The following is a 13,829-nucleotide window of genomic DNA, read 5'->3' as shown; positions in this document are numbered from 1 at the left end:
CCTTGGCTTTTCTGGGTCTGTGGGTTCAAATCCCAGGTTGGCCATAGCAGGGATGGACCTTGTTGTACAGTATTTTACTTCTCATTAAGTATTTTCCTGTGGAGCAGACTGTAGTGTAACTGTAAGGCTGGTTGTGGTTTAGACTTGTGACTGAGCTGATCCCTTGAGTCTCGCTTTAGCAGATAAGGAATAAGTCTTTAGCTTGGCTAGGAAATCCAGTCAGTGTTCCTCCTGTCAGCAAGCTGGATCTGCTACTACTTCAACACTGGAGCAACATCAAATTCAACTCTTCCATCTGAATAGGTCAGACATGAGAACATGCAGTATGGACAGAAGTGGCCAAAAGTTTTGAGAATGACACAAATATTAATTTTCACAAAGTCTGCTGCCTCAGTGTCTTTAGATATTTTTGTCAGATGTTACTATGGAATACTAAAGTATAAATACAAGCATTTCATAAGTGTCAAAGGCTTTTATTGACAATTACATGAAGTTGATGCAAAGAGTCAATATTTGCAGTGTTGACCCTTCTTTTTCAAGACCTCTGCAATCCGCCCTGGCATGCTGTCAATTAACTTATGGGCCACATCCTGACTGAATGCAGCCCATTCTTGCATAATCAATGCTTGGAGTTTGTCAGAATTTGTGGGGTTTTGTTTGTCCACCCGCCTCTTGAGGATTGACCACAAGTTCTCAAGGGGATTAAGGTCTGGGGAGTTTCCTGGCCATGGACCTTAAATATCAATGTTTTGTTCCCCGAGCCACTTAGTTATCACTTTTGCCTTATGGCAAGGTGTTCCATCATGCTGGAAAAGGCATTGTTCATCACCAAACTGTTCCTGGATGGTTGGGAGAAGTTGCTCTCGGAGGATGTGTTGGTAACATTCTTTATTCATGACTGTGTTCTTAGGCAAAATTGTGAGTGATCCCACTCCCTTGGCTGAGAAGCAACCCCACACATGAATGGTCTCAGGATGCTTTACTGTTGGCATGACACAGGACTGATGGTAGCGCTCACCTTGTCTTCTCCAGACAAGCTTTTTTCCGGATGCCCCAAACAATCGGAAAGAGGATTCATCAGAGAAAATGACTTTACCCCAGTCCTCAGCAGTCCAATCCCTGTACCTTTTGCAGAATATCAGTCTGTCCCTGATGTTTTTCCTGGAGAGAAGTGGCTTCTTTGCTGCCCTTCTTGACACCAGGCCATCCTCCAAAAGTCTTTGCCTCACAGTGCATGCAGATGCACTCACACCTGCCTGCTGCCATTTCCGAGCAAGCTCTGTACTGGTGGTGCCCCGATGCTGCAGCTGAATCAACTTTAGGAGACGGTCCTGGCGCTTGCTGGACCTTCTTGGGTGCCCTGAAGCCTTCTTCACAACAATTGAACCGCTCTCCTTGAAGTTCTTGATTATCCGATAAATTTAGATTTTGGATGAATTAGGTGCAATCTTACTGGCAGCAATATCCTTGCCTGTGAAGCCCTTTTTGTGCAAAGCAATGATGACGGCACATGTTTCCTTGCAGGTAATCATGGTTGACAGAGGAAGAACAATGATTCCAAACACCACCCTCCTTTTGAAGCTTCCAGTCTGTTATTCGAACTCAAATAAGCATCGCAGCGTGATCCCCAGCCCTGTCAACACTCACACTTTGTTAACGAGAGAATCACTGACATGATGTCAGCTGGTCATTTTGTGGCAGGGCTGAAATGCAGTGGAAATGTTTTTTGGGATTCAGTTCATTTGCATGGCAAATAAGGGACGTTGCAATTAATTGCAATTCAACTGATCGCTCTTCATAACATTCTGGAGTATATGCAAATTGCCATCATACAAACTGTGGCAGCAGACTTTGTGAAAATTAATATTTGTATCATTCTCAAAACTTTTTGCCACGACTATACACTAGGTAGGAATGTGAGTCAGAGGCCTGTTGTTTATTGAGGGCACTAAATATCTTTCATTGTCAGCCCTACATCTCTGCGTTTACACAGGTCTGGAGACAATGGAGGGGTTTGGGGGTGGGACTCTGTAGAAGGGCTGTGTTTGTTTATCTGTCTCAAGGAGGGAGACTTGGATTTGTTTGATCGGGACTCCAATGAGTCTCACTGTCCTCCTAGAGCTGTGCCTTTTCACACCTCCACAATGAGAGTAAGTAGCCCACTGATTTGCTGACTTTTATTTGCTGTACTGTAGATGATCAAATTGAATTTTCATTGGTTGATTGATTTAATAATTGATAGTTGTGGTTTTTTACTCTTGAACATGGTGAACTTTAAACAACAAAATAAACAAAAATATAAATGCAACATGTAACAATTTTGAAGATTTAGCTGAGTTACAGTTCATATAAGAAAACCTGGGATGGCATAGGCCCATCCACTGGGGAGCCAGGCCCAGCTAATCAGAATTAGTTTTTCACCACAATAGGGCTTTATTACTGACAGAAATACCCCCCCCCCCCCCCCCCACTCTCTTCAACCCATCTGACAATCCCGCAGGAAAAGAAGCCGGATGTGGAGGTCCTAAGCAGGCGTGCTTGTATGTGGTCTGCTGTTGTGAGGCCGATTGGACACACTGCCAAATTCTCGAAAACAATGTTGGAGGCGGCTTATTGTGGAGAAATGAACATTAAATTCTCTGACAACAGCTCTGGTGGACATTCCTGCTGTCAGCATGCCAAATGCACGTTCCCTTGAGACATCTTTGGCATTGTGTTTTGTGATAAAACTGCACATTTTAGGGTGGCCTTTTATTGTCCCCAGCACAAGTCGCACCTGTGTAATGATCATACTGTTTAATCTGCTTCGTGATATACCACACCTGTCAGGTAGATGGATTATCTTTACAAAGGATTAACATGCTCACTAACAGAGATGTAAATGAATTTGTGCACAAAGTTTGAGTGGAATAAGCTTTTTGTGCGTATGGAACATTTCTGGGATTTTTTTATTTCAGCTCATGAAACATGGGACCAGCACTTTACATGTTTGGTTTACATTTTTGTTCAGTGTAGTATTAGGCCTACATAGTGTTGTGTGGATGCTGCCATGCTAGTTGTGGAACTCGAGGAAACTCTTGGAATTCTCTGTGTCATATAATCGGTATCAAAGCACGAGACTAGCGGGTGCTAGACCATTAACAGCCATGTGTTTAATAGGTTGTGGATGTGAAGTAATATGCTATGTTGTGATTGGAACCAGTCAGTAACTTAGACCTACACGGAGCGGAAGCTGCAGGTTCAGAGTGAGACGTGTGGGCCAACTTGGAGATCCAATGAGTCGCCCTCTTCTCCTTTCCTCTCGCCTCCTCATGTTCTGACTGTGCCACCAGGTTTTGGTATCGTGTGCTTTAAAGGTGCTTGGAAAACTTTAGTCCCACCTTGCCTCTGCCGTGCCTCTACCCTGGGGGAGCCAGCTAATGACATCTACAGAGACTGTTTAAGGCTTATAAACTGAGGGATTTGACCTTTTTAAAATCCCTCCGCCATTTCCTGGTTGTTAAAACCTCTCTGGGATATGTGGGAGCGTCCCTTCTCGCCAGGTATTTTGGAGCGTCCCTTCTCGCCAACAGCCAGTGAAAGTGCAGGGCGCCAAATTCAAAACAACAAAAATCTCATAATTAAAATTCCTCAAGCATAGAAATATTTTAAGCCATTTTAAAGATTAAATTCTCGTTAATCCAGCCACAGTGTTTGATTTCAAAAATGCTTTACAGCGAAAACACCACAAACGTGTTAGGTCAGTACCTAGTCACAGAAAAACACAGCCATTTTTCCAGCCAAAGAGAGGAGTCACAAAAAGCACAAATAGAGATAAAATTAATCACTAACCTTTGATGATCTTCATCAGATGACACTCATAGGACTTCATGTTACACAATACATGTATGTTTTGTTCGATAAAGTGCATATTTATATAAAAAAAAAATCATTTTACATTGGCGCGTTACGTTCAGTAGTTCTAAAACATGCAGTGATTGTGCAGAGAGCCACATCAATTCACAGAAATACTCATCATAAATGTTGATGAAAAAACAAGTGTTATACATGGAATTAGAGATATACTTCTTCTTAATGCAACCGCTGTGTCAGATTTCAAAAAACCTTTACGGAAAAAGCAAACCATGCAATCTGAGTACAGCGATCAGACAACAAAGCAGCCAAAAGATATCTGCCATATTGTGTAGTCAACATTAGTCAGAAATAGCATTATAAATATTCACTTACCTTTGATGATCTTCATCAGAATGCACTCCCAGGAATCCCAGTTCCACGATAAATGTTTGATTTGTTCGATAAAGTTCATAATTTATGTCCAAATAGCTTCTTTTGTTAGCGTGTTTGGTAAACAAATCCAATTCAGGTCCAGCCGAACGTCGGACGAAAAGTTCAAAAAGTTATATTACTGGCCGTAGAAACTTGTCAAACTAAGTATAGAATCAATCTTTAGGATGTTTTTATCATAAATGTTCAATAATGTTCCAACCGGAGAATTCCTGTCTGTAGAAAAGCAATGGAACGAGAGCTAACTCTCTCGTGACCGCGCCTCAGAGCCTGTGGCACTTTGCCAGACTCTCATTCCCCTCTCATTCCCCCCTCCTTCACAGTAGAAGCCTGAAACAACTTTCTAAAGACTGTTGACATCTAGTGGAAGCCTTATGAAGTGCACAATTTACACTGTATATTGGAATGGCAAACAGTTGAAAAACAACAGACCTTAGATTTCCCACTTCCTGGTTGGATTTTTTTCTCAGGTTTTTTCCTGCCGTATGAGTTCTGTTATACACACAGACATCATTCAACCAGTTTTAGAAACTTCAGAGTGTTTCCTATCCAATACTACTAATAATAGGCATATATTAGCATCTGGGAAAGAGTAGCAGGCAGTTTACTCTGGGCACCTTATTCATCCAAGCTACTCAATACTGCCCCCCTGTCACCAAGAAGTTAAGAACAAATTCTTATCTACAATGACGGCCTACCCCGGCCAAACTCGGACAACGCTGGGCAAATTGTGCGCCGCCCTATGGGACTCCCAATCACAGTCAGTTGTGATACAGCCTGGAATCAAACCAGGGTCTGTTGTGACACCTCTAGCACTGAGATGCAGTGCCTTCGACCGCTGTGTCACTCGGGAGCCCCCCCAAAAACTTATGAACGGGAAGCATAGAAATAGTGCACATTGAACAGATCTAACGCTTCTTAGAGTTGCTTTCAAGTAGAAGAATAGATCTATAACTCACATTTCTATGTGGATTTGGTCAGGTCATCCAAAAAGTAACATATTGACACTTAAGTCTGTGGTGGCCTGGGACTTGAACATAAAAACACCTTAGGCACTGGGAGCTCTGCTTGTAAAACAAAAGAGGGTACTTTGTGCTTATACAAGAGGAGTAGAGGTGCTCAAACGGTGCGTCAGAAGGCGAGGTACTCAAACGGTGCGTCAGATGGCGAGGTGCTCAAACGGTGCGTCAGATGGCGAGGTGCTCAAACGGTGCGTCAAGAAGGCGAGGTGCTCAAACGGTGCGTCAGAAGGCGAGGTACTCAAGCGGTGCGTCAGATGGCGAGGTGCTCAAACGGTGCGTCAGATGGCGAGGTGCTCAAACGGTGCGTCAGAAGGCGAGGTGCTCAAACGGTGCGTCAGAAGGCGAGGTACTCAAACGGTGCATCAGATGGCGAGGTGCTCAAACGGTGCGTCAGATGGCGAGGTGCTCAAACGGTGCGTCAGAAGGCGAGGTGCTCAAACGGTGCGTCAGAAGGCGAGGTGCTCAAACGGTGCGTCAGAAGGCGAGGTGCTCAAACGGTGCGTCAGAAGGCGAGGTACTCAAACGGTGCATCAGATGGCGAGGTGCTCAAACGGTGCGTCAGATGGCGAGGTGCGGTGCGTCAGGTGCTCAAACGGTGCGTCAGATGGCGAGGTGCTCAAACGGTGCGTCAGATGGCGAGGTGCTCAAACGGTGCGTCAGATGGCGAGGTGCTCAAACAGTGTGTCAGATGGTGAGGTGCTCAAACGGTGCGTCAGATGGCGAGGTGCTCAAACGGTGCGTCAGATGGCGAGGTGCTCCACTCTTGAAGGTCTTTAGACACTAGCTCTGTCTGTGCGAGAAGAAAAAAAACGCACTAGCAATTTGCTGAAGTTAGCAAAAACCGGGCAACCAGTCACTGAACATAAGATCAGAAAATCACATAATGCGAAAGTTGTGTCTACGCTAATTTGATGCTGTCATGCTGATTCATGTACAGAGAAACACATGGGCATTGCAGAAACAGAAATCAGCCTAGGCTCTTTGAACCTAGACAGACAGACAGACCTACTGTGTTCAGACAGTCTGTTTGGACACAGCGATTATGTTGACTCTCTGTTAACTTTCTAACAGCACCAAAAAGTAAACATGCTCACAGAGAGGTGGTGGGATTCGAGAGAGCATATAGTATGATATCCAGATATTATTTTCAGACCTTTGTTCAAATAGTGTTTTCTTCCAAATATTTAAGCAGCTCTGTCTGGCACAATGGAACCAATGGGATGGTCCCAAAAGTGCAAACCTGCCACGTATGGCACTCAGGCTTGGTCGATCAAATGCTCAAAGTATCTGAAAAAAAATCAAAATAAATTGAACCCAAGTCTGATTCTCTATAGCCCAGGGCCATGCACTGCCAGCCAGGTCCTGTTACATGGTATGAGAGAAAAGCTGCTGGATTTATGCCATACAAACTTTAAAGCCCCATGAATGCCTGCTGTCGGTATGCTCTGTTTCTTAGTAAACTACATTCTTAGCAAACAAAAATGCAGGGAATGAGAACATTTTCTGTTTTTCTCAGCTGTCGGTGTAGTCAGGCCTGCATTTTCTAGACCTAATTCACTAATCAGTGAATCCAGAAAGGGAAGGCATGGTGCCATTTTCAGATGAAAGCCAGTAAGATGTGGGTGTTGTGCATTGCAAATGGAGGCTCCACTGTTGTGCTTTCCCCTCATATCTCTAGTGAACATATTGTAGCCCAGGGCTTGTTCTTCTAACCCTCTGTTAAGTGAAGATGGCTGACTCAGATTACAGGTTAAGGTAATGTAGGGTTTGGTGTGTGAAACCCCAATCAGAGAACCTCACTTACCTAAATCACAGGGAATCACTGTCTGAGTGTGCATCAAAAATTCTAGAGCCTACCACCTGAAAACTTTAGTCATATGTTTATTTAACTAGGCAAGTCAGTTAAGGACACATTCTTGTTTACAATGACAGCCTAGGAAGAGGGGCAGAATGACAGATTTTTACCTTGTCAGCTCGGGGATTTGATCTAGCAACCTTTTGGTTACTGGCCCAACACTCTAACCACCAGGCTACCTGCCACCCCAAGTATCCCTAGTTAGGTCTAAAACCTAGCTGGTTTTAGACCTGGTGTCAAATCTGATGGAGTAATGTGGTACGGGTGCTATTTCCATGTGATCAAAACATCTCCTTCATCTGAAAATACCAAACATAACTCATCTGGAAAAAAATGTGTTTTCTAATATTCTTTGTCTGTGTTTATCTGTCTGAGCACTGTATTCTACTGACTGCCTAATAACCTTTTCACAATACTTAGTCGAGCTGTACTGCTCTGGCCCGGTTACCGGAACCGTGCTGGAAAGAACAATGTAAAAAGAAAAGCCAAGTCCAAGTCAGCACAGTACAGTTGGTTCGGCACAATAGAGTGAAAAGGAACTCGTGTCTCTGTAAAACCAGAGTCTGCAGCAAAGGATTCACAGCAGGGGCCAGTTGAATTTTAGTTGTTAAAGGTCACCTCAGGGGTCACCTGGTGATGAGCAGCAATGGACTGCTGCAGAGGTGGGCCAGCACACCTCTTAGAATGACACCTGTTTCTACAATCACTGTGTTTGTTGAGACCCCTGAGTAGGACCTCTAGACACTGGCAATGCACTGCCAGCTGTGATACATCTTGTTGTTTCAGGGGTGCACAGGCAGTCTATATGTCTGCTCATTGGGATCAAGACACGGTCGTCAGTATAGTACCTATAGTTAACCTACTAACTTCCTGTGACCCAGTTATAGGCAATGACACAATAACTATGAACACACCAACATCCACAAACATGTCAGTTAAGGGAGTTTTTTTTGTGTTGTTTCGTAGGAGTGTGATCTGTACTGCGTATTAGACCAGCTTGGTCTGGCCTAGCCATTGCTGGAGCTAGATCTGTCCCTGATAAGACCTGGTTCCTGAGGAAAGATGCCATCACTGGGGGGAGGTGGGGGAGGGTCTGGGGAGGGTTTTGTTTATCTCCACCCACCTCCAAATTGCTCATTTCCAGATTGGCATCAGTGGCAGCCACACACAGGAAATGAGATTTGGGGCGAGGGCGAGGAGGAGGACATATTTGCAGCTGAGGCTGGATGTAATCAGATCTTCTATGTTTCTGTCTGTCCACAGGAGAGGCAGAGGCTGGAGACCATCCTGAACCTGTGTGCTGAGTACAACAAGGGCGACGGGCCCTTGGGGGGTGAGGCAGAGGGGAGGATGGGCTTCCCTGGGGGTCTGGGACCGGGGGAGGGGGCGGCCAGGAGACCCTCTATGGACAGCTTGGCAGGGTCCAGCTCGCTGCGTCGTAGCATGGCCCAGAGACAGCAGAGGGAGAGCGACGAGGAGAACCTCAAGGAGGAGTGCAGCAGTACAGAGAGCACCCATCAGGAGGTGAGGACGCCACTTCCTCCACAGGCCCTCCACAATGGAGACCGATACCAGGTCAGACGTAGGGCCGTCTATTATCACTTTCATCATTTCTACTGCTTACTATGAGAACTACAGGCATGACATACTAGTACTTACTATGAGAACTACAGGCATGACATACTAGTACTTACTATGAGAACTACATGCATGACATACTAGTACTTACTATGAGAACTACAGGCATGACATACTAGTACTTACTATGAGAACTACAGGCATGACATACTAGTACTTACTATGAGAACTACAGGCATGACATACTAGTACTTACTATGAGAACTACAGGCATGACATACTAGTACTTAATATGGGAACTACAGGCATGACATACAAGTACTTACTATGAGAACTACAGGCATGACATACTAGTACTTACTATGAGAACTACAGGCATGACATACTAGTACTTACTATGAGAACTACAGGCATGACATACTAGTACTTACTATGAGAACTACATGCATGACATACTAGTACTTACTATGAGAACTACAGGCATGACATACTAGTACTTACTATGAGAACTACAGGCATGACATACTAGTACTTACTATGAGAACTACAGGCATGACATACTAGTACTTACTATGGGAACTACAGGCATGACATACTAGTACTTACTATGGGAACTACAGGCATGCCATACTAGTACTTACTATGAGAACTACAGGCATGACATATTAGTACTTACTATGGGAACTACAGGCATGACATACTAGTACTTACTATGAGAACTACAGGCATGACATACTAGTACTTACTATGAGAACTACAGGCATGACATACTAGTACTTACTATGAGAACTACATGCATGACATACTAGTACTTACTATGAGAACTACATGCATGACATACTAGTACTTACTATGAGAACTACAGGCATGACATACTAGTACTTACTATGAGAACTACAGGCATGACATACTAGTACTTACTATGAGAACTACAGGCATGACATACTAGTACTTACTATGGGAACTACAGGCATGACATACTAGTACTTACTATGGGAACTACAGGCATGACATACTAGTACTTACTATGAGAACTACAGGCATGACATATTAGTACTTACTATGGGAACTACAGGCATGACATACTAGTACTTACTATGAGAACTACAGGCATGACATACTAGTACTTACTATGAGAACTACAGGCATGACATACTAGTACTTACTATGGGAACTACAGGCATGACATACTAGTACTTACTATGGGAACTACAGGCATGACATACTAGTACTTACTATGAGAACTACAGGCATGACATATTAGTACTTACTATAGGAACTACAGGCATGACATACTAGTACTTACTATGAGAACTACAGGCATGACATACTAGTACTTACTATGAGAACTACAGGCATGACATACTAGTACTTACTATGAGAACTACATGCATGACATACTAGTACTTACTATGAGAACTACAGGCATGACATACTAGTACTTACTATGAGAACTACAGGCATGACATACTAGTACTTACTATGAGAACTACAGGCATGACATACTAGTACTTACTATGGGAACTACAGGCATGACATACTAGTACTTACTATGGGAACTACAGGCATGACATACTAGTACTTACTATGAGAACTACAGGCATGACATATTAGTACTTACTATGGGAACTACAGGCATGACATACTAGTACTTACTATGAGAACTACAGGCATGACATACTAGTACTTACTATGAGAACTACAGGCATGACATATTAGTACTTACTATGAGAACTACAGGCATGACATACTAGTACTTACTATGAGAACTACAGGCATGCCATTGAAATGACAACAGAATGCAAGAGCTTACTGCATGCATTTTAATGTGGAAAATTGCTAGACATAGCCTGACCTTGAATTTTGACACGATTGATGGTTAAACGGACACAGGAGGAAGATCACAACATTTGTTTTCCAAGCGACAGTGTTTAACAAGGAGGCATGTGATGTAAATAGTCCCTCCCTAACCTAATGTGTGTGTCTGTGTGTGCGTGCAACCGACTGAAACCGTTAACTACTGCCAATGGGCCATGCTCTTCACACTTATATGTGACAATGTGCCTGCCTCTTCTGTCTCTCTCCCCCTTCAGCATGAAGAGCAGTCTGTTTCTGGCGGCGTGGAACGGGCAGAGCTGGGTTACCTGGAGGACGAGAGGGTCAGAGTGCTGGCCCGAGTCGACGAGCTCAAATCACGGATTACAGAGCTGGAGCAACAGCTACAGGAGTCCAAGCAGGAGGTAAGAAAGTCCATCAGTTCAATTTCCAGATAGTAAGCTACTTCTAATACTAGAAAGATATGTGGGGAAGCTGAAGGAAACTATATACTGTGTGTGTGTTTGTTTGTGTGTCTGTGAGTGTGTGTGCATTCATATACATTTAGTAACACAAACAAGCAGAAAGTGATTGAATGAGCTCTGGGTGGTGTCAAGTCACATGCACCGCTAGGTCTGCTGTCTGTTAGGGAGCTCTGTGATTGGAGCAGGGGGCCAGGGGGACTCATGTGTGACGGGTGTGTCCCGTTCCCAGGCGGAGATGGAGCGGGCCCTGCTACAGGGGGAGAGGCAGGCGGAACTGGACCAGATGGAGGCAGAGACGGAGATCATCAGACAGCTGCAACACAAGCGCAAGGAGCTGGAGAACACCATCCAGAGGGAGAAAGACAAGGTCGGACCCTGGGGGAAAACACACACACAGTATAATCTCCTGTACACAGTAACCAGTCTTACCACCTGCAGATGACTTTTAGCTCCATTTATAAACATGTCATTCCAACGTTACTGTGTTGTATTTTAATGGAGAAAACCAACCGCCCTCTAGACGGTGGGTATGCAGACAGGGAGGTGAGATTTGTGAGATCTCAACATTGTGTTTAAACACCACAGACACAACCCATCCCACCTTTCCCTCCACTGGACTGTCTGTTATAGTTCCTGTTCAGGTGGATGTAACGTTACAGAACGTTCACGTAGAAATGTATCCTGTAGAACAATATATACAATTTTCTGACGGATAGAAAAAAGGATTCATGGCAGTTCTATTCGTGATGTTTCTGCAGCGTTCCGAACGTTTCACATCACTGACTATACATCATGTAAGCCTCAAAGGGACTGAACAGCCTTTTCTGGTATCTTGACATTCCTTAAAGGCATTGCCAAATCCTGGATGGCTTCCCAAGACCGTATCTAGTTGGTTTTGCCATCCCAAGGTAAATTCGCCCAGCCGTAGCAGTCGCTCTTCAACCTCCCCCAGCGAGGAATGCTCCATCCTTCCATCTGTTGTATGCATTGGTGTTTTACCTTAGAAGAGCTTTGGACGATGGCTCTTAGACTTAAGTATGGGTGTTTTTTTTCTTTATTTTTGGTTCTTCATTTTCCTTGGTGGTTTCTCTGTCTCTCTCCTCAGGGATTTTTCTTCTTCTGCAGCTCGGCTCCACTAACCATCCTCCATTAACCTCTAATCCTCTCACTGCTTCACTCAGCAATTTCCTCTCCTCCTTTCCTCCACTGTCAGCCTGAAATCCATGTATGTCATTATCACTTGTCTTTAACGTGTCCCAAATGGCTCCCTATTCCCTATACAGTGTACTATTTTTGACCAGGCTATGGGCTATGAAGGGAATAGGGTGCCATTTGGGACGTAGGTGTGAATTGATCTTTTAGGTTTCTACTTCGCTGAAGCTTTCGGGACAGGATGCTAGTGGGTATGAGTGGCTGGCCACTAAAAGTATATCTGTGGGAGTCTTTTTAGGACTATTGTGTAGGCTACATTGCCCACCAAATACTGTAGTTCATAACATTACAGAGGGCCTCTATCTGAAGGCTTTACACAACTGTATGTTGTTTTCACCTAGTCATGTCACTCCACTGATGTAGGCTTTATGTAGACACACTTAAACTGAGAATCTGAAAGGGGTCATTTTCTTGTCTTTCCTTCTTAAGGCTTTAAAAAAAAATCTTGTTATTTGTATATTCCTGACAATTTCGGAGAGTCTCTCTCTCGCTCTCACTTCCTGTGTTCAAGTTAGAACCTTGAGACCCTGTCGGTCTGTCTCAGCTAAAACTACAAATCAAAACAAAATCTTAAACTAGAAAAACTACCTGTATTGTATTGTCCTCTTCTCTACTGTTATTGCCATTGGTCACAGACAGAGGTGGAGCCAGAGCAGGGTGACAGTTAGGCAGATTGGAGAAAAGGAGTGCCACTCAAACTCCAAAGCACCGCCCACACCCCTCTCCCACCATGTGACTATAGATAATGCAGTAATGCTAAAAAGGTTCTAGGTTTGCAGATCGTTTCCCTCTCTCTCATGCATGGTTTACTCTACTCTACTGGTTGTACAGTGGCCCTCTAGAGGTAGTTTACCAGGCGCTTTCACTACAATCAGACTCAGGCTCTAACTCTCTCTCCTTATTCCACACATCCTCTCCTCTTCTTCAAAACATATTGGAGGAAAAGATCCAAGGTTTTTCCCCTTTGACCTTCCATCCGTTTCGAATGAGACGAGGAGAGCCGACGCGGGGAATTGAGGAGGGCCTATTGCGAAAGAGCTCCATACTGTACCAGTGAAAGCTTTTATACCCTCCGGGGATTTTGATATCACAGCCTGGGTGCCAGTAGGGCAGTAGTGCAGAGCACTAGTTACCCATGCTTACACCGCCTGCACTCACATGCTGCAATAACAACAAAGATCTGTTGTTATTGATCGTTCCGTAAGCTTTTAACCAGATGCCCAGAGGATACCCAACCCTGCTACCCTTGACCTTCTGTAATTCATGCTTTAGCAGTGGGCCTTACTCTGATCTACTGTTTTGTCTAATTTGGTATGAGCGAAACCCACAAAGTGCCTGGAAAATAACGGATTGATATTTACTGCTGTTTTATAATACAACTGTTTTAAAAACATTTTCAAACACAATGGTAGTCAACCATGATAACTAAAGCAACACACTAATTAGTAACGATATGCTGCTCATGGTTCATTTTGGGAAGCCCGAAGAAGCATGAATGTGACTTCTGATCATTCTAGCATGCCTACACATCCGGTTCGAAACTAACTGGACTGACCTAAAGTATTAATACCAAAGTCA

The 13,829-nt window shown here is 44.0% G+C and overlaps 1 protein-coding gene across 16 annotated transcripts in view; it reads left to right on the top strand.

The window, feature by feature from the left end:
• LOC139385551 (pleckstrin homology-like domain family B member 1) overlaps window positions 1-13,829 on the top strand; it is a 106,490-nt gene that overhangs the window by 69,809 nt on the left and 22,852 nt on the right. For 13 of the 16 annotated variants that reach the window (XM_071130714.1, XM_071130703.1, XM_071130702.1 and 10 more), the window contains 3 exons: window positions 8,425-8,736; window positions 10,833-10,979; window positions 11,269-11,406. In XM_071130714.1, coding sequence (XP_070986815.1) covers window positions 8,425-8,736; window positions 10,833-10,979; window positions 11,269-11,406 — 597 coding nt within the window. The remainder of the gene's footprint in view (window positions 1-8,424; window positions 8,737-10,832; window positions 10,980-11,268; window positions 11,407-13,829) is intronic. The other 3 variants (XM_071130707.1, XM_071130716.1, XM_071130713.1) reach the window with 1 other exon arrangement.

Source organism: Oncorhynchus clarkii, chromosome 27 (assembly GCF_045791955.1).
Source record: "Oncorhynchus clarkii lewisi isolate Uvic-CL-2024 chromosome 27, UVic_Ocla_1.0, whole genome shotgun sequence".
Taxonomy (NCBI): domain Eukaryota; kingdom Metazoa; phylum Chordata; class Actinopteri; order Salmoniformes; family Salmonidae; genus Oncorhynchus; species Oncorhynchus clarkii.
Note: the sequence above shows the minus strand (reverse complement) of the source record. Positions and strands in the feature narration are given on the sequence as shown.